Source organism: Panthera onca, chromosome B2 (assembly GCF_046562875.1).
Source record: "Panthera onca isolate mPanOnc1 chromosome B2, mPanOnc1 haplotype 2, whole genome shotgun sequence".
Lineage (NCBI taxonomy): Eukaryota > Metazoa > Chordata > Mammalia > Carnivora > Felidae > Panthera > Panthera onca.
In genome coordinates this window covers 41050669-41071570 of record NC_138343.1, presented here as the reverse complement: position 1 = coordinate 41071570, position 20902 = coordinate 41050669, and the positions used below count along the sequence as shown (strand labels likewise).

At 46.6% G+C, this 20902-nt stretch overlaps 1 protein-coding gene across 7 annotated transcripts in view; it reads right to left on the bottom strand.

The window, feature by feature from the left end:
- TTBK1 (tau tubulin kinase 1) overlaps positions 1 to 4727 on the bottom strand; it is a 40900-nt gene extending 36173 nt beyond the window's left edge. For 5 of the 7 annotated variants that reach the window (XR_013555632.2, XM_078446904.2, XM_078446908.2 and 2 more), the window contains exons 1-2: positions 4488 to 4726; positions 1221 to 1382 (exon numbers count right to left, since the gene is read on the bottom strand). Coding sequence is in view for 6 of the 7 variants with exons in the window: in XM_078446904.2 (XP_078303030.1) it covers positions 1221 to 1328 (108 nt within the window). In the remaining variant the exon portion in view is untranslated. Of the gene's footprint in view, positions 1 to 1220; positions 1383 to 4487 lie in introns of all 7 variants that reach the window. The other 2 variants (XM_078446905.2, XM_060615576.3) reach the window with 2 other exon arrangements.
- Positions 4728 to 20902: the final 16175 nt, after the last annotated feature.

The window sequence follows — 20902 nt, the reverse complement described above, 5'->3', positions numbered from 1 at the left end:
CTCTCATGTTAGGGGACCGAAGGGTTGTTGGAGAAATACTCCTCAGTTGGCCAGACCCTCATTCCCTTGATTACTGCCCTGGCTCCTCCTCCCCCAATTTCGGTCCTGTCACTCTCCCTCTCAGGAAGTCCTCCTCTGGGACCTAGGCAGGCCTTCCCTCAGCTCTCCTGGCCCTCCCCAGTCCCAGAGACTTCTGAGACAATGACAACGCTGCCACCTTTGCTCCTATCCCTGGGACTCTAGGGGATGTGCCCGAAGCGTGGTTGTTGCCATGGAAACCGGCCAGCACCCAGGCCCCACTCTCCTCTCAGCCTGACAGCTCAGGTGAGCTGAGCCTCCTCCTTCCACTCCCACACACCCCCACATAGAGGCTCAGTGTAGGCCTGTCTGTTCTCCCTCCCTTCCTCCAGGCTCCCCACTCTGCCACGCAGACCCACAAGATCACACACCATCGCCCCGCAATCCACCCTACACCATCCTGCCCCCACAATAAGAGGACCCCAGAGCAATCTCAAGCGACGGAAAGAAAGAGGGGGGTGGGTGGGACAGGGATTGATTTACAGTAGGTCCCGCTCCCCAGACACTGCTTTTCCCCAAGCCCCTCACATGTCCCCCTCCCATCCAGGCCCAAACCCGGAGGAGGCTCGGACTACAACTCCCAGCAGGCCGAACAGCCTGAAGTCCTGGGCTGGAGGAGCAAGGCACGCTGGGAGATGGAGTCTCGGCGTGTTGCACCTGCCGCAGGAACCAGTGAGGGGAGGAGGGTGGAAGGAGAAGATGGAGTGCGGCTGCGGTGGGAGCAGCCCGCAGGGCCTCTTTCCCTGAAGCCAGGCCTCTCTGTCCTCTGCGGAAGCTGAGGGACACATGCTCACTCACTGCCCTTCTCCAAGGTCCGGCAACGAAAGAGCCCCCTCCCCCACCCCGCCCGCCTCCCCCACTAAGCTCTGCAGCTCCTGCTCCGACGTCCAGCCAAGAGTTGTTCCAGGCTGGGCAGGAGCAACGTGACCTAGCGGGGAAGGGGGTGAGAGAGGGCTCTGGGAGAAAGCGATTGTCCACCAGCGTACGCCAAAATAGTGACTGCAAGCAGTATGCAAATGAGCTCAGGGGCACCTCCCTCTTAGGGTAGAAGAGTTGGGGGCAACTGTTTTAACACGTCTCCAGGTCCTCTCCTCCCCTCCTCTCCCTACCCCTCCCTTGGCCCCGTCGGGTCACTCACTCACCACCTTCCAGCGATCCTTGACCACGTAGTTGGCCGGCAGTATGTCGGCCTGCTCCCCTCCCCCACTCATGTTGGTTTCGTCCTTAAGAGCGGCCGCTAGGCACTGCATCCGCCAGCCGGAGGGAGGGGTGTCCGCAGGGCCTGCCCTGGGGGGGCCATCTACCTGGGGGAGTGGGGAGGGACTGTGAGTGGGGCAGGCTACGGACCAGGACCACCTTGCAGATATGGAGGAGGGCAGCTCCATTCTCCTGGCCAGCATCTTTCCTCGGCCCAGTGGGCAGATGCTCTAGGGGTTACTGGGGGAAGCATTGTGTAAACACCCAGGTGGAGGTCAGAGGAGAAGACAGAAATACTATCCACAGGAAGGGAGATACAAACTACAAACTGGAGGTGTGAAAAACAGCAGCAGAACACACATGTTGAAAAAAGGAGAGGAAAATGCCATGTGAACAGGCTATGGAGAAAGCGTTTCCCAAAGAGAGATATGCTAACTAATGTGGAGGAAACTTGCTGACCCCGAGGGTGGGGGGCGGGCATGGGGGGATGGGGTGCATACTAGTCTAGGACCCATGCTTGTGTAGGGGACACCTAGGCTGAGAAGGACCAGTCTGAGTGACTTGATCTGAGACCCCGGCACCCACACTTTCCCTGTGCCACCAAATGCCCATGGAGCTGTGCGTCTGAAAGGGGAGAACTGCTGACCAAGGGGTGACCCATGGGAGACACACACCAGAGTGATGGAGACCTGCTAATCAACCATGGCATGGGATAATCAAGAAAATAAGATACACGAAAGCCCCTTGAGGATGATGCTAATGCTAGTGAAGAGGATGCAGCTGTGAGAAAGACACCTTTCTCAGGGGAGAGTCCAACCCACTGACAGCTAATGGTTCCAAAGCAAGGATATGAGCTGTGTGGTGAACATAAGGTGATGAACTCATGACATGGATTTTAGAGGGACTGCAGCCCTGCAGCTACTCCAAGGGAGAGAGACAGGCTGAATTGGGGAAGTGGGGGGGGGGGCTTGGGGACCACAGGGAGTGGGATGGGTCTAACAGGAGGCAGGAGGAATGACAGGGAGCAGCAGGTCTGGGTGGGCATGTGATGAGAGAGCTCTGACCACACCTTTCTGTGTCTGCTCAGGAACAACAAGAAGGAAGACAGCTCTGGTTGCATTGGCAAAGGTAGAAGTTGAATATCAAGGAGAGCATCCCAACTGTGAGCGAGGGCTGGGAAAGCCAGCCAGTGTTATCTTGGGAAATGTAAGTGTGTGCACGCATACGTGTCTGCACGTGAATCTGTGCATGTGTCCCTCTGTGAACACGTATATGTCTTTGTGTGTCTTTCTGTGTGTCTGTGCCTGTACCTCTGTCTGCATGTGCTTATGTGTTTTTGTGTCTGTCTTTGATGTGCATGTGTATAGGCAGGGGGCCACTTTTTGAGATTTCTGGCAACCCAGTACAGGATTGGAACCGGGATCTTTTCTTCTCCCCCCCTCCCCTCCCTCCCACTTATATACACTTTGTATAAGCACATTGCTCTACGCTCACAATGATCCTGGAGAGTCACAGACTGAAGGCAGTTACTCCAGCTGGGGACAGGGTGAGGTGGAAGGGAGGTGGAGAGGAGGAAAATGCCTAAGGTATCTATGGATGGGGCAGAAACTCCATAAACCAATCTTTCCTTGGGACAGGATACTTCCCAAGGCTCCTGTGTCTAGCCATCCTGCTACAGGGGGCAGTGTGGGATAGTAAAGGCACAGAAACAACCTTCAACAGGTCATGGTGTACCGTGAGGGACATGTAGAAAAGAGGAGTGACACTGTCACTCTTTTCCTATCTTGTTCAAGTGACTCAGCTGACTCTTTCCTCCCATCCACCCAACTTCAGAGTATCAGAGCTGTGGGGATGTCAAATAGGCCTCTGCCCACCTTTTGCCAAAGTGGCATGTGGGGCATCAGGAGTTCAGAGGGCAGTGAGGGCAATGGCAGGATAAAGGGAGAAGGAGGGGATGGGGGGTTCTGGAATAAAGGTAAAGACAGGTTGAGGACAAGACTGAAGAAGCAATTGAACCCGTAGGGAGGGAGCCTTGAGCGATTGAACTGTGACCTCTGGTGGGTCTTCCATCCTGTAATGGTGGATTCTATAGGTTGATGAGAAAATTTTGGGTGCAGCTCCCAGTTTATAGATGGGCAGCCTAGAAGGAACAGGTGAGATGGGAAAAGGGAGAATGGAGACCAGAGGATAAATGAGGTTTCCCTGCCTCTCCCTGTCCACCATCCTCACTCTGCCTCAAAGGACTACGTTCATGTCAGACTAGGTTGGACAACAGGCCACGAGGAACTTGGCTGCCCCGTTACTGCCCCCTCAGGACCTTTTGGGTGTGTGGAGGCATGGGTGTGTCGTGTGAGAGGGCTTGTGGAAGAGGTTTTTATGAATATCTGTCAGACAGTGTGAGGCCAACTGTGTGTGTGGGTGTGGGTGTGGGTATGTGTGTGGGGGTGTGGGTGTGGGGTGGGGAGACAGGGAAGGAGAGACATCCAGGGAGGGTGGGAGAGAGAGGGAGCTCATCATGGTGTGTGAGTAGAGGTGTTGATGTGTAACTACGCAAGGTGTGAGCCAGGTGTATGTGGGGATCTGGGAGCGCAGGTAAGGAGAGGTGAAGGAGCCCAGTGAGGGGTGGTGGATACAGGTGAAAAGAGGTGTGAAGGAAGGCAGAGAAAAAGGGAAGGGTCGGGGGGGGGGGGGGGGGGATGACAGGATCGGAGGAGGGGGTTGGGTAAGACAGAGGCAGGTGAACGATCCTAATGACTGGTGAGGAAGCGGCAGGACCCTGGGAGAGGCTTCTGGGCACCGCCGAAGGGGTAAGGAGGTTGGGAAGGCAGCTAGCGGCAGGCAGGGAGGCACGCAGGGACTGAGGACAAGGGGGAGAGGTAATGGAGGCAGCTGGGAAGGGCTTGTCAGGGTGACAGCCGAGTGAAGCCGCGGGGACGGGGACAGGGGTGAGAAGCGAGGGGCTGAGGCTCTGGGGGGCCGGCTGGCGAAGGCAGGCGCGTATGCTGGGGGGCAGGGAGCCGTTCCAGGCCTTGGGATGCGGCCCAGGCTGTGTAGGCCAGCGGCGGGCGTCCCGGCTCGGGCGGACACGGCGCGGGGAGGGGGAGCTGGGGAAGGCTGCGCTGGGAGGCGAGCCGGGCCCGAGGCCCGCGGAGCCCGCAGGAGAGCCCCCGCCCCGACCCCGCCGGCCCGCCGCCGGCCCCGCCCCGCCTCACCTGCTCTGTGCCCGCTGCGGCTGCGGCTGCGGCGGCGGAGGCAGCGGCTCGGGGCGGCGCATCCCCCGGGGCCGGGGCGGGGCGGGGGCGGGGGCGGCTCAGTGCGGCGCGGGGCGGCCCGCTCCCTCCGGCGGCGGCGGCGGCGGTGGCGGCCTCCCGCCCGGGATCATCCCCGCCCGGCCCGGCCCGGCCCCGATCCTCCTCGGGCGACGGCGGAGGCAGCGGCGGAGCGGGGAGCTGCCCACAATGCACTGCGCCGCCAGCATCAGCACCAGCCCTGACATCACCACCCCACCGCCCGGCTCTTACATCACCGCCCTCTCTCTGACATCACATTCCACTCCGCTCTTCTCGCCACGCCGGCAGCCTTAGAGCTCTCCTTCGGATGGTCCCGCTTCAGCTCTTCGGTTCTCCTCACTGGTTATTGCCATTTACTTGACCGCCACCCCGCCCCCCACCCCTGCAGTGCCCCATCACTCCTTACTTGTCCCCGTAAAACTCACCTGTCTCCATCACCCCTTATCTTTTCCCCTCCCAGTCGCTCCTTGCCTGTCCCTATCAGCCTCAACTGATTTCCGCACTGCATCTTCCATGTGTTCATATTACCTGCTTCTAAACTCCGCCCCCCTCACCTGTATCCATCCTCCCACAGTCCCCGTCCGCCATTTCTTCTCACACGTCCCTTGTCTGGAACTCACCACTCCACACATAGGCCTTACCTCCTGGCTCAACCTGTCCCTCTCTGTCTTTGGCCCTCTCTCCCATCTGTTGACAAATTCTGTCAAGCAAATTTCTTATTGCTTACAAATTGGATGCACACTCTTTACCATGACATTAGTCTTCCCAACATGGGTAATAATACCGTATAGAGATTATTACCACCCTTCTGACAAATTTGATTGCTCAGCCTTCCCTGAACATACTTTGCACTTTGTCTCTCTCAGGTCCTTCCTTCCATCCTTTGTGCCTTCAACAAATGCATACTGAGTGCCTTCACTAACAACAACAATAATAATAGCAGCAACTATCTACTCCTGCCAGACATTGTTCTAACTTACACATATTAACTCATAGAATCCTCATAATAACCCAATGACATCGCAGTACTAATGTTATACCCATTTTATAGATGAGGAAACTGAGACACAGATAGGTTGAGTAATTTGCCTTAGGTTACAGACTCACCTTGAATACAGCAGAGCTGGTATTCAAACCCTGGCTTCAGAGTCCATGCTCCTAACCACGATGGAAGGACCATTGAGTCAACAAGGCCATTCAGAGGAGGCTTCTTGGAAGAGGTGTGTTCGACTGAAATTTGAAGGATTAGTTATTTTCCAACAGGTAAGTGGGGCAAGGCAGAGGGTGGGAGAGGCTCCCAGGCTGAGAAGAGGGCATGAGATGAGCTGGGGGTGGGCCTGTACAAGATCATGAAGGGCACTGTGCACTATGCTAAGAAGACTGGATTTTCTCCACTTAGTTTTTGAAAATATAGTGGATAATGTCACAAGCCATCCAAATCCCCCTTCAGAATCTAGGTACTCATTCCTCCGCCTGCCTGGGATGCTGTAGTCTGAGCACTCTAAGCTGACTCTTTTTTCTGGAAATTGCCCCTGGCCAAGGGAGCTGCCTCAACTCAAGATCATGAACCCTTTCTGGGGCAACCCATATCTGATTGATGATCAACCTGTGAGGACAAGGCCTGGCGCCCTCACCCCAACTCCAGACAGCTCTGAAGGGACATCCACTTTCAAAACTGCTGAGAGGGTCACCCGAAGCTTTATTGAGGCTGCACTGAAGCTCCGCCCAGCCCTGCTTTCTTTACTCCACAGATGTTGATCCCCAGAGTCCCTCCCTATCAACCTCCTGCGTGATCCTCTTGGTCTCAGAGTCAATGTCCAGGGGAATTGGACCTTCACACAGGAAATCACTGAAGATCAAGTCTGATCCAAGTATTGAGTTAGGATTCTAGGTGGACAGTCTTATCCCCAGTCCTATAAAAATGTCACTCTCCTCTCCTCTAGCTTGCATTGTTTCTGTTGGGAAATCTACACTTATCCTTGTCTTTGTTTCCCTGTATGTAATGTCTGTTACTCTTCTGGCCACATTTAAGATTTTCTCTTTATCACTGTTTTTAGAGCTATTTGATTATAATGTGACCTGCCATAGTTTTTGTTTTGTTTTCATGTTTCTTGTGCTTGGGGTTTGTATCTGTGAATTTATAGTTTTCATCAGGTTTGGGAAAATTTCAGCCATTATTTTCTCAAATATTTTTTCTGCCTTCTCTTTTTTCCCAGAGACTCCAATGAGCCTGTTTATGAGGCCACTTGAGTTTTCCATAGCTCACTGATGCTTTGTTCATTTTTCCCCGGTCTTTTTTTCTCACTGTGTTTTGTGTGTGTGTGTGTGTGTGTGTTTGTTTTTAAGATTTTATTTTTAAGTAATCCCTACACCCAACATGGGGCTCGAACTTACAACCCTGAGATCAAGAGCCACATGCTGTACCAACTGAGCCAGCCAGGCACCCCTGTTTTGCATAGTTTCTGCTTCTGTGTATTCAAGTTCATTAATCTTACCTTTTGCAGGTGGTATTAATCCCATTGGATGTATTTTTCATTCTAGTATACATCTCTAGAAATTCAATCTGGGTCTTTAAAAAATCTTTCATGTTCAATTTTCCTTCTAATTTCTTAAGCATATGGAATAGTTATAATAACTATTTTAATGTACTTGCCTATGAATTTTATTATCTGAATGATTTCTGGACCAGTTTCAGTTGATTTTTCTTCTCACTCTTGTTTTTCTGCTTCTTTCCATACACTAATTTTTTATTGGATGCCAAATAGTGTGAGTTTTACTTTGTTGGGTTTGGGATTTTTTTTTAAAATTTTTTAGTGTTTATTTATTTTTGAGAGAGAGAGAGAGCACAAGTGGGGGAGAGGCAGAGAGAGAGGGAAACACAGAATCTGAAGCAGGCTCCAGGCTCTGAGCTGTCAGCACAGAGCCCGATGTGGGGCTCGAACTCACAAACCATGAGATTACGACCTGAGCCAAAGTCAAATGCTTAACCAACTGGGCCACCCAGGCGCCCCTGGACATTTTTGTATTTCAGTAAATACTCTTGAGTTTTGCTCCAGGATGCAGCTCATTTACTTAGAAACAGTTTGATCCACTAAGGCTTACTTTTTAAGCTTTATTAGGTGGGACCTAAACAGCTTCTAGACCAGGGATAATTTTCCCCAGTACTGAGGCACAAGCCTTCAGCATAATTTACCTCATGCCCCATGCATGATGAGGTTTTTCCACCTCGGCTGGAGGGAACAGGCACTTTTTCCACTGCTGTGTGAGCTCTGGAGATTCACTTTGCTACTTTCAGGTGGTTCTTTTCCTGCCTCAGAGAATTTCCTCACACACATGTGCTGATCTGTCACGGAGTGCCCTCTGAACATTCCAGAGCTCTCTCTTGGATCCTATGCTCTGTTCTACAAACCAGCTGCCTTGGCCTCCGTGGACTCCCCACTCGGCCTCCTCAGCTCAAGGAGACTGCTGGGCTCAGCTTGGTTCCTCCTCTCTGAAGCCCGGAAGCCCTGCAGGCAACATGGGGGGGGGGGGGGGGGGACACACAGCTCACCTGGCTGTTTTCAGGTGAGCTGTTTTCCTCTTTGCCGTCCTACACTGCCTGATGGCCAATGTTCAAACATCATTGTTTCATATATCCTGTCCAGTTGTTTTGCTTGTTAAACATGGGAGGTTATACAGCAAAGGAAACCATCAATAAAATGAAAAGGCAATTTATGGAAAGGGAGAAAATGATTGCAAATCATATTGGTAGGGGTGCCTGGGTGACTCAGGTCATGATCTCATGGTTTGTGAGTTCGAGCCCCACATCAGGCTCTGTGCTGACAGTTCAGAGCCTGGAGCCTGCTTCGGATTCTGTGTTTCCCTCTCTCTGCCTCTCCCCCACTTGTGCTCTCTCTCTCTCTCTCTCAAAAATAAATAAAAGGGGCGCCTGGGTGGCGCAGTCGGTTAAGCGTCCGACTTCAGCCAGGTCACGATCTCGCGGTCTGTGAGTTCGAGCCCCGCGTCAGGCTCTGGGCTGATGGCTCGGAGCCTGGAGCCTGTTTCCGATTCTGTGTCTCCCTCTCTCTCTGCCCCTCCCCCGTTCATGCTCTGTCTCTCTCTGTCCCAAAAATAAATAAAAAACGTTGAAAAAAAAAAAATAAATAAATAAATAAATAAATAAATAAAATGTAAAAAAAAATTTTGTCTGGGGCGCCTGGGTGGCGCAGTCGGTTAAGCCTCCGACTTCAGCCAGGTCATGATCTCGCGGTCTGTGAGTTCGAGCCCCGCGTCAGGCTCTGGGCCGATGGCTCGGAGCCTGGAGCCTGTTTCCGATTCTGTGTCTCCCTCTCTCTCTGCCCCTCCCCCGTTCATGCTCTGTCTCTCTCTGTCCCAAAAATAAATAAAAAAACGTTGAAAAAAAAAAATTAAAAAAAAAAAATTTTTGTCTTAAATCATATATCTGGTAAAGGGTTAATATCTGAAATATATAAAGAACTCATACAATTCAATAGGGGGGAAGAAAGGACAATCCACTTTAAAAATGGGCAGGGTGCCTGGATGGCTCAGTCATTAAGCATCTGACTTTGGCTCAGGTCATGATCTCTCGATTTGTGAGTTCAAATCCCACATCAGGTGAGCTCAAGCCCTGCTTTGGGTGATCCCCGCTTTGGGTGAGCCCTGCTTCTCTTTCTCTCTCTCTCTCTCTGTCTCTCTTTCCCCCCTGGGATTCTGTGTCCGCTCCTTGCTCACTTGTGCCCCCCCCCCTCAAAAAAAATGGGCAGAGCATCTAAATAGACATTTTTCCAAAAAAGACATGCACTAGCCAATGGGTACATGAAAATGTACCATACTACCCAAAGCCATCTGTAGATTGAAAGCAATCCCTATCAAGAATCCAATGACATGGGGCGCCTGGGTGGCGCAGTCGGTTAAGCGTCCGACTTCAGCCAGGTCACGATCTCGCGGTCCGTGAGTTCGAGCCCCGCGTCAGGCTCTGGGCTGATGGCTCGGAGCCTGGAGCCTGTTTCTGATTCTGTGTCTCCCTCTCTCTCTGCCCCTCCCCCGTTCATGCTCTGTCTCTCTCTGTCCCAAAAATAAATAAAAAAAAACGTTGAGGGGCGCCTGGGTGGCGCAGTCGGTTAAGCGTCCGACTTCAGCCAGGTCACGATCTCGCGGTCTGTGAGTTCGAGCCCCGCGTCGGGCTCTGGGCTGATGGCTCGGAGCCTGGAGCCTGTTTCCGATTCTGTGTCTCCCTCTCTCTCTGCCCCTCCCCCGTTCATGCTCTGTCTCTCTCTGTCCCAAAAATAAATAAAAAACGTTGAAAAAAAAAAAATTAAAAAAAAAAAAAAAACGTTGAAAAAAAAATTAAAAAAAAAAAAAAAAAAAAAAGAATCCAATGACATTTTTTACAGAAGTAGAAAAAACAATCTTAAAAGTTATACAGAACCAGAAAAGACCCTGAATAACTAAGGTAGTCCTGAGAAAGAAGAATAAAGTGGGAGGCATCCCATCTTCTGATTTCAAGCTACATTACAAAGCTACAAAATCAAAAGAGTAAGGTACCAGCATAAAGACAGACACATAACCAATGGAACAGAACTGAGAGCCCAGAAATAAGCCCATGCATATATGGCCAACTACTATTTGACAAGGGAGCCAAGAATAGTCAGTGAAGAAAAGACAGTCTCTTCCATACATGTGGCCAACAGACACACGAAAAGATACTTAACATCACTAATCATCAGGGAAATGAAAATCAAAACCACAGTGAGGCATCCCCTTACACCTCAGAATGGCTACTATCAAAAAGATAAGAAATAACAAGTGTTGGCAAGGATGTGGAGAAAAGGGAACACTCATGCATTGTTGGTGGGAGTGTAAATGGGTGCAGTCACGGTGGAAAACAGTAGGGAGGTTCCTCAAAAAACTAAAAATAGGGGCACCTGGATGGCTCAGTCGGTAGAATATGCGACTCTGGATCTCAGGGTTGTGAGTTCAAGCCCCATGTGGGTGTAGACATTACTTAAAAATAAAATCTTTAGGGGCACCTGGGTGGCAGTTGGTTAAGCCTCCGACTTCATCTCAGGTCATGGTCTCATGGTTCACGAGTTCAAGCCCCATGTCGGGCTCTGCGCTGACAATGCAGAACCTACTTGGGATTCTCTGTCTCTCCCTCTCTGTCTGTCTGTCTGTCTTGCTTTCAAAATAAATAAATAAATTTTAAAAACTTCAGGGGTGCCTGGGTGGCTCAGTCAGTTAAGCATTTGACTCTTGATTTGGCTCAGGTCATGATCTCATGATCAGGAGGTTTGAGCCCCATGTTGTGCTGTGTGGAGCCTGCTTGGGATTCTCTCTCTCTCTCTCTCTCTCTCTCTCTCTGCCCCTCTCCTGCTCCTGTTTGCACACTCTCTCTCTCAAAATAAACTTTTATTTTTATTTTTTTATTTTTTTTTTTAACGTTTATTTATTTTTGAGACAGAGAGAGACAGAGCATGAACGGGGGAGGGTCACAGAGAGAGGGAGACACAGAATCCGAAACAGGCTCCAGGCTCTGAGCTGTCAGCAACAGAGCCCGACGCGGGGCTCGAACCCACGGACCGTGAGATCGTGACCTGAGCCGAAGTCGGACGCTTAACCGACCGAGCCACCCAGGCGCCCCTCAAAATAAACTTTTAAAACAAAATCGTTAAAAAGAATGAAATCTTGCCATTTGCAACAATGTGGATGGAGCTAGAGTATTATGCTAAGTGAAATAAGTCAGTCAGAGAAAGACAAATACCATCTGATTTCCCTCATATGCATAATTTAAGTAACAAAACAAAGGAACATAGGTGGGGTGAAAAAGAGAGGAAAATCGAGAAACAGACTCTTAACTGTAGAGAACAAACTGATGGTTACCAGGGGGGAAGGAGGTGGAGGGATGTGGGAAATAGAAGATGAGGATTAAGGAGGGCACTTGTGATGAGCACCGGGTGTTGTATGCAAGTGTTGAATCACTAAATTTTACACCTGAAACTAATATTACATTGTATGTTAACTGACTGGAATTAAATAAAAACTTGGGGAAAAAAATCATAAAAAAAAAAAAATAGAAGTACCACATGATCCAGTAACTCCATTTCTGGGTATTTATCTGAAGAAACTGAAAAATGAAAACACTATTTTATTTATTTATTTAATGTTTATTTTTGAGAGAGAGACAGAGGGTGAGCAGGGGAGGGGCAAAGAGAGAGGGAGACTCGGAATCCGAAGCGGGCTCCAGGCTCTGAGCTGTTAGCACAGAGCCTGACGCAGGGCTTGAACTCATAAACCGTGAGCTCATGACCTGAGCCTAAGTCAGACATTTAACTGAGCCACACAGGCACCCCTGAAAACACTACTTTAAAAAGATATGTGCACCCCTTAGTTCACTGCAGCATTATTTACAATAGCCATTATATGGAAGCAACCTAAGTGCTCATCGATACATGAATGGATAAAGAAGATGTGGTATATGTAGATGGTGGAATATTACTCAGCCATAAAAAAGAATAAGATCTTGCCATTTGTGACAACATGGATGGACACAGAGGACATCACGCTAAGTGGAATATGTCAGACAGAGAGAGACACTGTGATTTCACTTACATGTGGAATCTAAAACAAACAAAAAGCAATAACAACAAAAGAGACACAGACTCCTAAATATAGAGAACAAACATGGTGTCCAGAGGGGGAGGTGGTGGGAGAATGGACAAAATGGGTGACAGGAAGTGGGAGATACAGGCTTCTAGTTATGGAATAAGTCATGGGGAACATAGTCAATGGTACTGTAATAGTGTTGTATGGTGTCAGATGGGAGCTACACTTGTGGTGAATATATGTCTAGACTTGTCAAGCTACTATGTGGTACACCTGAAACATTGTGTGTCAACTCTCCTTCAATTAAAAAAAAAAATTGTTTTTGGACAAGACAATCTCTCCAATAAATGGTGCTGGGAAAACTGATATTCACATGTGGAAGAATGAAACGAGGGGCTCCTGGGTGGCTCAGTCGGTTAAGTATCTGACTCTTGATTTCAGCTTAGGTCACGATCTCACGGTTCATGGGTTTGAGCCCTACTTCGGGCTCTGTGCGGACAGCTGGGAACCTGCTTGGGATTCTCTGTCTCCTTCTCTCTGTCTGCCCCTCCCCCGTGTGTGTGCATGTTCTCTCTCTCTCTTTCTCTCTCAAAAATAAATAAATAAACTTTAAAAAAAGAATGAAACTAAACCCCTATTTTATACCACTCACAAAAAATTAACTCGAGTTGGATTAAAGACTTAAATGTAAGACCTGAAACCATATAACTCCTAGAAGAAGACATAGGGAAAAAGCTATTTTGCATGGGTATTGGCACTGGGCTTTTCTTGATATGACACCTAAAGTATAAGCAACAACAAAAATAAATAGACAAGTGGGACTACATCAAACTAAAAAGCTTCTGCATGGCAAGAAAACAAAAACAAAAACAAAACCCACTCCTCCCCCCCCAAAAAAAGCCAGAAAAATGAAAAGACAACATATGGAATGGGACAAAATATTTACAAACAATATATCTGATAAAGGGTTAATATCCAAAATATATAAAGAATTCACAAAACTCAATAGCACAAAAAAATGATCTAATTAAAAATGGCCAAAGGGCCTGAACAGATACTTTTCAAAAGAAGGCATACAAATGGCCAACAGGAACATGAAAATGTGCTTAACATCACTAATCATTGGGGAAATGCAAATCAAAACCACAACGATAGGGGTGCCTGGCTGGCTCAGTTGGTGAAGCATGCAATTCTTGATATCAGGGTTATAAGTTGGTGTAGAAATTACTTAAAAATACACATTGGGTGTAGAGATTACTTAAAAATAAAATCTTTGTGATGCCTGGCTGGCTCAGTCGGTAGAGCGTACAACTCTTGATCTCAGGGTCGTAGGTTCAAGCCCCATGTTGGGTGTACAGATTACTTTTTTAAAAAATCCAAACACAATGATACGTCACCTTAGGCTTGTTAGAATGGCTATGATCCATCTTGAACCAACAACAAAAACAAATTCATAGATACAGAGAACAAATTGGTGGTTACCAGAGTCAGGGGAGGTGGGACATTGAGTCAAGTGGAAGAAGGTGATCAAAAGATATAAACTTCCAGTTATAAGACAAATAAGTCCTGGGTAAGTAAGGTACAGCATGGTGACTACAGTTAATAATACTGCATTGTATATTTGAGGGTTGCTAAGAGAGTACATCATAAAAGTTCTCATCACAAGAAAAAGCATTTATAACTATGTGTGGTAATAAATGTTAATTAACCCTATTGTGGTGAACACTTCACAGTATGTGTATATATATATATATATATATATCAGCTCACTATGTTGTACATCTAAAACTAATGCAGTGACAAAAAATTTTTTTAATCACAGAAAAGAAAGCATGACATACAACAAAAGGAGCAAGGAAAAGCATGGTAAATATAAAGCACAAAAGAGGATAAGAGGAAAAAATCCAAATATTAATCACAATAAATATAAATGGAAGAAATTCATTGATTAATAGAGCACCAGTTTCTTAAAAATGCAAATATAAACTGCTTAATAGAGACACATTGGATTAAAAAAAGGTTAAAACTGAAGATGTAAAAATATGCAAGTCCAAAGGATTTATCAGGAAAAAAGTGGGTCACATCATGAGGACAAAAAGTATACCACCAAGAACATATAAAAAGTCTAAACTTGCACTCACCTAATAATAGTTTCAGAAAACAGAGTAAAAATAGGTAAAATTACATGGAAAAAAATGTAAATCCACTGTCAAAGGGATATTTTAACAAAATTACCTCAGTAATTGATAAATCAAATGGGCCAAAAAAAAAAAAAAGTAAAGCTATAGAATATTTGAAAAATAAAAATATAGGGGCACCTGGGTGGCTCAGTAAGTTAAGCGTCCAACTTTGGTTCAGGTCATGATCTTGTGGTTCATGAGTTTGAGCCCCACATCAGGCTCTGTGCTGACAGCTCAGAGCCTGGAGCCTGCTTCAGATTCTGTGTCTCCCTGTTTCTCTGCCCCTCGCCTGCTGGCACTCTATCTCTCTCAGTCTCTGTCTCTCTTTCTCTCAAAAATAAATAAACAATTAAAAAGAGAAAAATAATGAAAAATAAAAATATAACCAAGTTTGATCTAGTGTACATGTGTATAGACGATTATATGCAGGTAATATATTATCTATTATCCATTATCTATCTATTTTAGATATATTATCTGTTATATATGTAAATATCTATTGTACCTAGATTTTATATACATACATATCTATTCTATACATAACAGATAATATTTATAATACATATTATAATATATATAATACATAGATAGATCTGAAATAGATATAACAAAATTTTAAGATTTGAAAAACCTGAGTAGTGGATACTAGGATATTTGATATACCATTCTCCAAACTTCACTCATACTTGAAATATTTTGTAATAAAATTTTAAATTAATAATTATTCACAAAAAAAAAATCTAAAATTGAGCACTAAGGCTGAACTCCCTGTTTTGGCCTCTACAGATGCCTAACACGGAAGAGTGGAGTATGAGTCTAGGTATTCCCTCCTTGCACAAAATTCCCATCATAAGTGATGCCACTAGCAAGAAAACATCCTAGCAATTGATATGGTGAGGAAGACTCCAGGGGGCACCTGGTTGGCTCAGTCAGTAGAGCATGCACATCTTTTTTTTTTAATTATTTTTTAATGTTTATTTAATTTTGAGAGAGACAGACTGCAAGCAGGGGAGGGGCAGAGAGAGGGAGACAGAATCTGAAGCAGGCTCCAGGCTCTGAGCTGTCAGCACAGAGCCTGACACAGGGTAGAGCACGCAAATCTTAATCTCAGGGTCTTGAGTTCAAGCCCCATGTTGGGTGGAGACTTTGCATTAAAAAAAAAAAAAAAAAAAAAAAAAAAAAAAAAAAAAAAAGAGGGATGCCTGGGTGGTTCAGTCAATTAAGCGTTTGACTCTTGGTTTCGTTTCAGGTCATGACCTCATGGTTCATGAGTTCAAGCTCCGCTAAAAGCGGATAATATACACACACACACTATATATAGAGAGAGAGATCCTCAACCCTGCTTTCTCTACAACGTATCTGAGAAAGGAACATCATCACATTTGAAAAACAAACAAATGATGGGGCGGGCGCCTGGATGGCTCAGTCGGTTAAGCGACCGACTTTGGCTCAGGTCATGATCTCACGGTTTGTGAGTTTGAGCCCCGCGTTGGGCTCTGTGCTCGGAGCCTCCGAGCCTCGGAGCCTGGAGCCTGCTTCAGATTCTGTGTCTCCCTCTCTCTCTGCCCCCCCCACCACATGCTCTGTCTCTCTCTGTCTCAGAAATAAATAAACATTAAAAAAAAAAAAATGAGCACAAAATGAACAATGGGAGGGTAAATCTGGTCCCTGCTATTCCTTCTTGGTGGGAAGCAGGTGTTTGTTTGATCTGGGTGTTAACCAGCAGAAGTGGGAGGATACATTGGAAGGTACATTCCATGTGCTTGATCTCTGCTTTCCTGGAACTGTTCAACCCTTTGCACATTGCTGCTTGGCATTAAGCTGACCTCTATTCTTTTTTTTTTTATTATTTAAAAAGAAATTTTTTTTAACGTTTATTTATTTTTGAGGGACAGATCATGAGCAGGAGAAGGGCAGAGACAGAGAGAGAGACACAGAATCCGAAGCAGTCTCCAGGCTCTGAGCTGTCAGCACAGAGCCTGACGTGGGGCTCAAACTCATGAACTGTGAGATCCTGACCTGAGCCAAAGTCAGATGCTTAACCGCCTGAGCCACCCAGAGGCCCCTAGTTGACGTCTATTCTTGAGCCAAGGCTGGCCCTTCCCCAGACCAGAGTCTAAAGTTTCAGACTGTACTCTTTTTTTTGTAGTTCCTTGAGTGCCCACTGAGTGTCTCACACAAAACAAATACCTCAAAAAAAAAAAAAAAAAAAATGTATCTTCAAAGCTGTAGATTAAAAGAGACTTTAAAAACATATTAAAAATGAGTCCATTTAAACCATAGGACTAGGGATGCACGTTTGGGTGATAAAACCATAAAGAAGCATAAGGAAGTTTACTTATGCCCTTTTTTGGTCCTTACTGTAAAAAGTAAGGGCAGTGGCTACTTTTGGAGGGAATAAAGAGGCTGTCACTGGGATAGGACACATGGAAACTTCTGGGAGGCTAAAGATCTATTTCTTGATGTGAATGGTGGTTACGAGAGTGTTTGTTTTATAATAATTAATTTGCTTTAAGGTAGTTTGCTGCAGGTGGATTTTATCTTATAATAAAAAATTTTTATTGGTATGTCCCAGGAATGAATGAATGAATGAATGAATGATGAATGAAGGGATGAATCAGGACATTGAGCATCCTTGGCTACTAACATCAAAAGAGGGACATCCAGACGCTATGTGCCCCACGATGGGAGTACACCTGTGAAATAGTCTTGCCCAAAATTATGAATCTGATCAAGCTTCCACATCCAATTCCAATTTATAGGACAGAGGAACACTTTAAATGACACCACAGGGATATAATCAGTAAGGTCCAGACTGTAGGAAACTGCAGGACAAATGAGGGGGCTGGGAGGCGACGATATGGAGAGGCAACATATTGGTTAAAATTGTCTTAAAAGACATATCAGCCAATCACAACATGTGGATTTTAGGTGGCTTCTGCTTTTAAACAAACTGTACACAAACATTTATAACATTTTTAAGACAACTGGAGATTTGAACAGTGGTAGAATATTTGATGACTTTAAAAAATCTTGTCAAATATTTTAGCTGGGATAATGATATTTTGGTTATATGTTTTTAAAAAAGAGTATCTTTTAGAAGTACATATTAATATATTTACAACCAAAATAATGTAATCTTGAATTTGCAGCAAAACAGTAGAGCAAGGAAATTGGACATGGGCATATATAGATAAAACCAGATTGGCCACAAATCGATAATTGCTGAGTCTCATTATATTATTTCTTATTTCCCATACTTTAGTTTTACTTTTTATTTATTTATTTATTTATTAAAATTTTTTTAAAATGTTTTCATTTATTTTTGAGATGGAGAGAAAGCTTGAGCTGAGGAGGGGCAGAGAGAGAGGGAAACAGGATCCCAAGCAGGCTCTGTGCTGACAGCAGTGAGCCCAACACAGGGCTTGAACCCCGAACCACAAGATCATGAACTGAGCTGAAGTTGCACATTTAACCGACTGAGCCACCCAAGTGCCCCTATTTATTATTTTTTAAGTTTTACTTATTTTATTTAAAAATTTTTTTAACATTTTTTTTTTTTTTGAGACAGACAGAGCATGAGTGGGGGAGGGGCAGAGAGAGAGGGAGACACAGAATCCAAAGCAGGCTTCAGGCTCTGAGCGCTCAGCACAGAGCCTAACACAGGGCTCGAACTCATGGACTGCCAGATCATGACCTAAGCCAAAGTCGGACACTCAACCCACTGAGCCACCTAGGTACCCCTAGTTTTACTTATTTTTTTTAGAAAGAAAGCATGAGTGATGGCAGTAGGGAGGGAGAGAATCTTGAGCAGGCTCCATGCTCAGCATGGAGCCCAATGTGGAGCCCAATCCCATGAATGTGGGATCATGATCTGAGCCTAAATCAAGAGTCGGATGCTTAACCAACTGAGCCACCCAGGTGCCCCTAGTTTTGCTTTTAAAAGACAGCTTTATGAAGTATAATTTACACATCAATACATTCTATCGATTATAAGTGTACAATTTAGTAATCCTTTGTGAAAATTATTAAATGAGTCCATGTAAATGACATGTTCAGAAAAACCCTATTTAGAGAGACAGCACGCAGATCATTTAAATGGAATTATGCACTATATACTCTTCCACTCTTCTCTCTACTAGGATATAAGTTTGACATTGTCTGTAATGGAAACAGTTTTGTTGAACTGAACAATGACTTAGATTTGTAGAGCATTTGTGTTTTGTAAAGTGCTCTCATATACTTCAGGGGAATTGCATCATACTCAAAATGCATAAGTAAAGGCAGCATAACGTTTCCTACTTAGAGATGAGGAAACTGAAGCTCAGAGGGCTTAAGGGATGTGCTCAAGGTCACAGAGCTCGCCAGAAACTGAATTAGGACTTGATTCTGGCCTCCTGTCATGTGGTGAGATACTGTCCTCCATCGGGCTGTCTCACTAGAGTGCCCCCCTCCCCCGGCCCCCCATCCACCACTTAGTGCCCCCTCCCTCCACCTCAGGCCTCCTTGCACTGAGCTGGAGGGTCTGAGCTGCAAGCCACAGCTGGGTCTGCGTCCTCACCCATCTGACAGTGGATATAGAACCAATTTCAGGGCTTTGTTTTACCATTTGGAGAAACACAAAATATTCCTTCTACTCTTTCGCCTTCAGCCTGAGGTCGAACGGGGAATGGCAGCCACATCACAGGTGTGACCCTAAGGAGAGAGAGGCTGGTTTATTTTCTTTAAGACATAGAGGCAGAGACAGGATGCTTTGTGTGTACGTGTGTACGTGGGTTCCTCTCCTATGGGAAAGTGTGGCAAGAATCAGGAGGGGAAAGGAGATTGCCCATCAAGTTATCTGGCACATGAAGCTTCCTTTTTTTTTAATGTTTATTTTTGAGAGAGAGAGAGAGAGCGCGCACACGTGCGCGTGCAAGTGGGGGAGGGGCAGAGAGAGAGGGTGACAGGATCCAAAGCTGGCTCTGAGCTGACAGCAGAGAGCTGGCACACGAAGCTTCTTTCCTAGAGGTGTATGTGAATGTGTATGAGAGAGAGCCTGGGGCCCTAATGCATGGCTCCACATACATGTTTGCCCCACGGTCCGGCTATCTGTGACCGTGCCCATGGAGGACAGAGATATACTAAAATCTCTTTGCCTTCTCTTTGTGTCTTTGCATTTTTTAAAAAAGTGTTTATTTATTCACTTATCTTGAGACAGAGAGTGCATGTGCATGCACGCAAGTGGGGGAGACACAGAGAGAAAGGGAGAGAGAGCATCCCAAGAGAGAATCTCATCAACCCTGAGATGGTGACCTGAGCCAACATCAAGAGTTGGATGCTTAACGGACTGAGCCACCCAGGCGCCCCTGCATTTCTTGTTTGGTTATTTATTTATTTAAGTACTCTCTACACCCAATGTGGGGCTTGAACTCACAACCCCGAGGTCAAGAGTCACACGCTCTTCCAACTGAGCCAGCCAGGCACCCTTGTGTCTTTTGCATTTTTAAAAATTATGTCAGCTCTGTAACCCATACTTAGGTATTTTACAGTTATCATTCAGGAAGAATTCAGAAGGAAGCAGGACAGTGCTTTTCTCTAGGGAATGGGATTGGGGTCTCAGGACTCACTTTCCACCAGGTACTCTCTTGTTCCGTTTGATTTTTTGGTCCTATATTTGTGTTATTTTCATAGTAAAATGAGGGGGAGACCATTGTTACCACCAGTGAATAATGGTGTGTTTGCCAGCCTCCCTGGAGCTCCTGCTTCTGTCAGCCTACAACAGGGCGGAGCAGATTACAACGTGCTGCAAATATAACTTCTCATTTGAATCCACTCATGCATTAACAAATATTTGGTAAATCGTTCCTATGTGCCAAGTACAGTTCTAGAACCCAGGGATATAGCAGTAAACAAAACTGTAAAAGTTCCTGCCCTCCTGGGGACTTATATTCTACTGGGCATAGAAAGACCTACAACAAGGGTGCCTGGGTGGCTCCGTCATTAAGCCTCTAACTCGAGTTCGGCTCGGATCATGATGACACAGTTCATGGGTTTGAGGAGAAAAGGTAAGGCAGGGAAGGGCGATGGGGAGTTCTGGGAATAGGAGCCTGCCATGTTGAATAGGGTGGTCAGGGAAGGTGACCCGTGAACAGACTTGGAAGAGCTGAGGGAACGCTCCAGGGAACTACCTGGGAGAAAAAGAGTTCCAGGGAACAGCAAATGCTAAAGGCTCTGAGGCAAGGGCATGGCCAGCATACTTGAAGAACAGCCAGGAAAGCCAGCGTGGCTGCAGAAAAGTGAGTGGTAGTAGTAGGAGATGGGGTCCGCGAGGTAAGAATCACCAGGGAATGATGCACTTGCGTCTAGCTGAGATGGGAAAGGCCAAGGCCAACAGGACCGGGTGGGGGTGGGAGGCAAGCTGCAGTGACGAAGTCGGGGCGGTGGGTTTCCGCCCCTGGCCCGTGCTGTCCTCAGCGTCTGGAGGCTAATGCCACGCTCCCAGCTCGCCGCCAGTCGCAGGAGGGGCCTCCCCGGACCCAGGGAGGGCCGGCCGAGTCACGTGGCCGCGAGCGG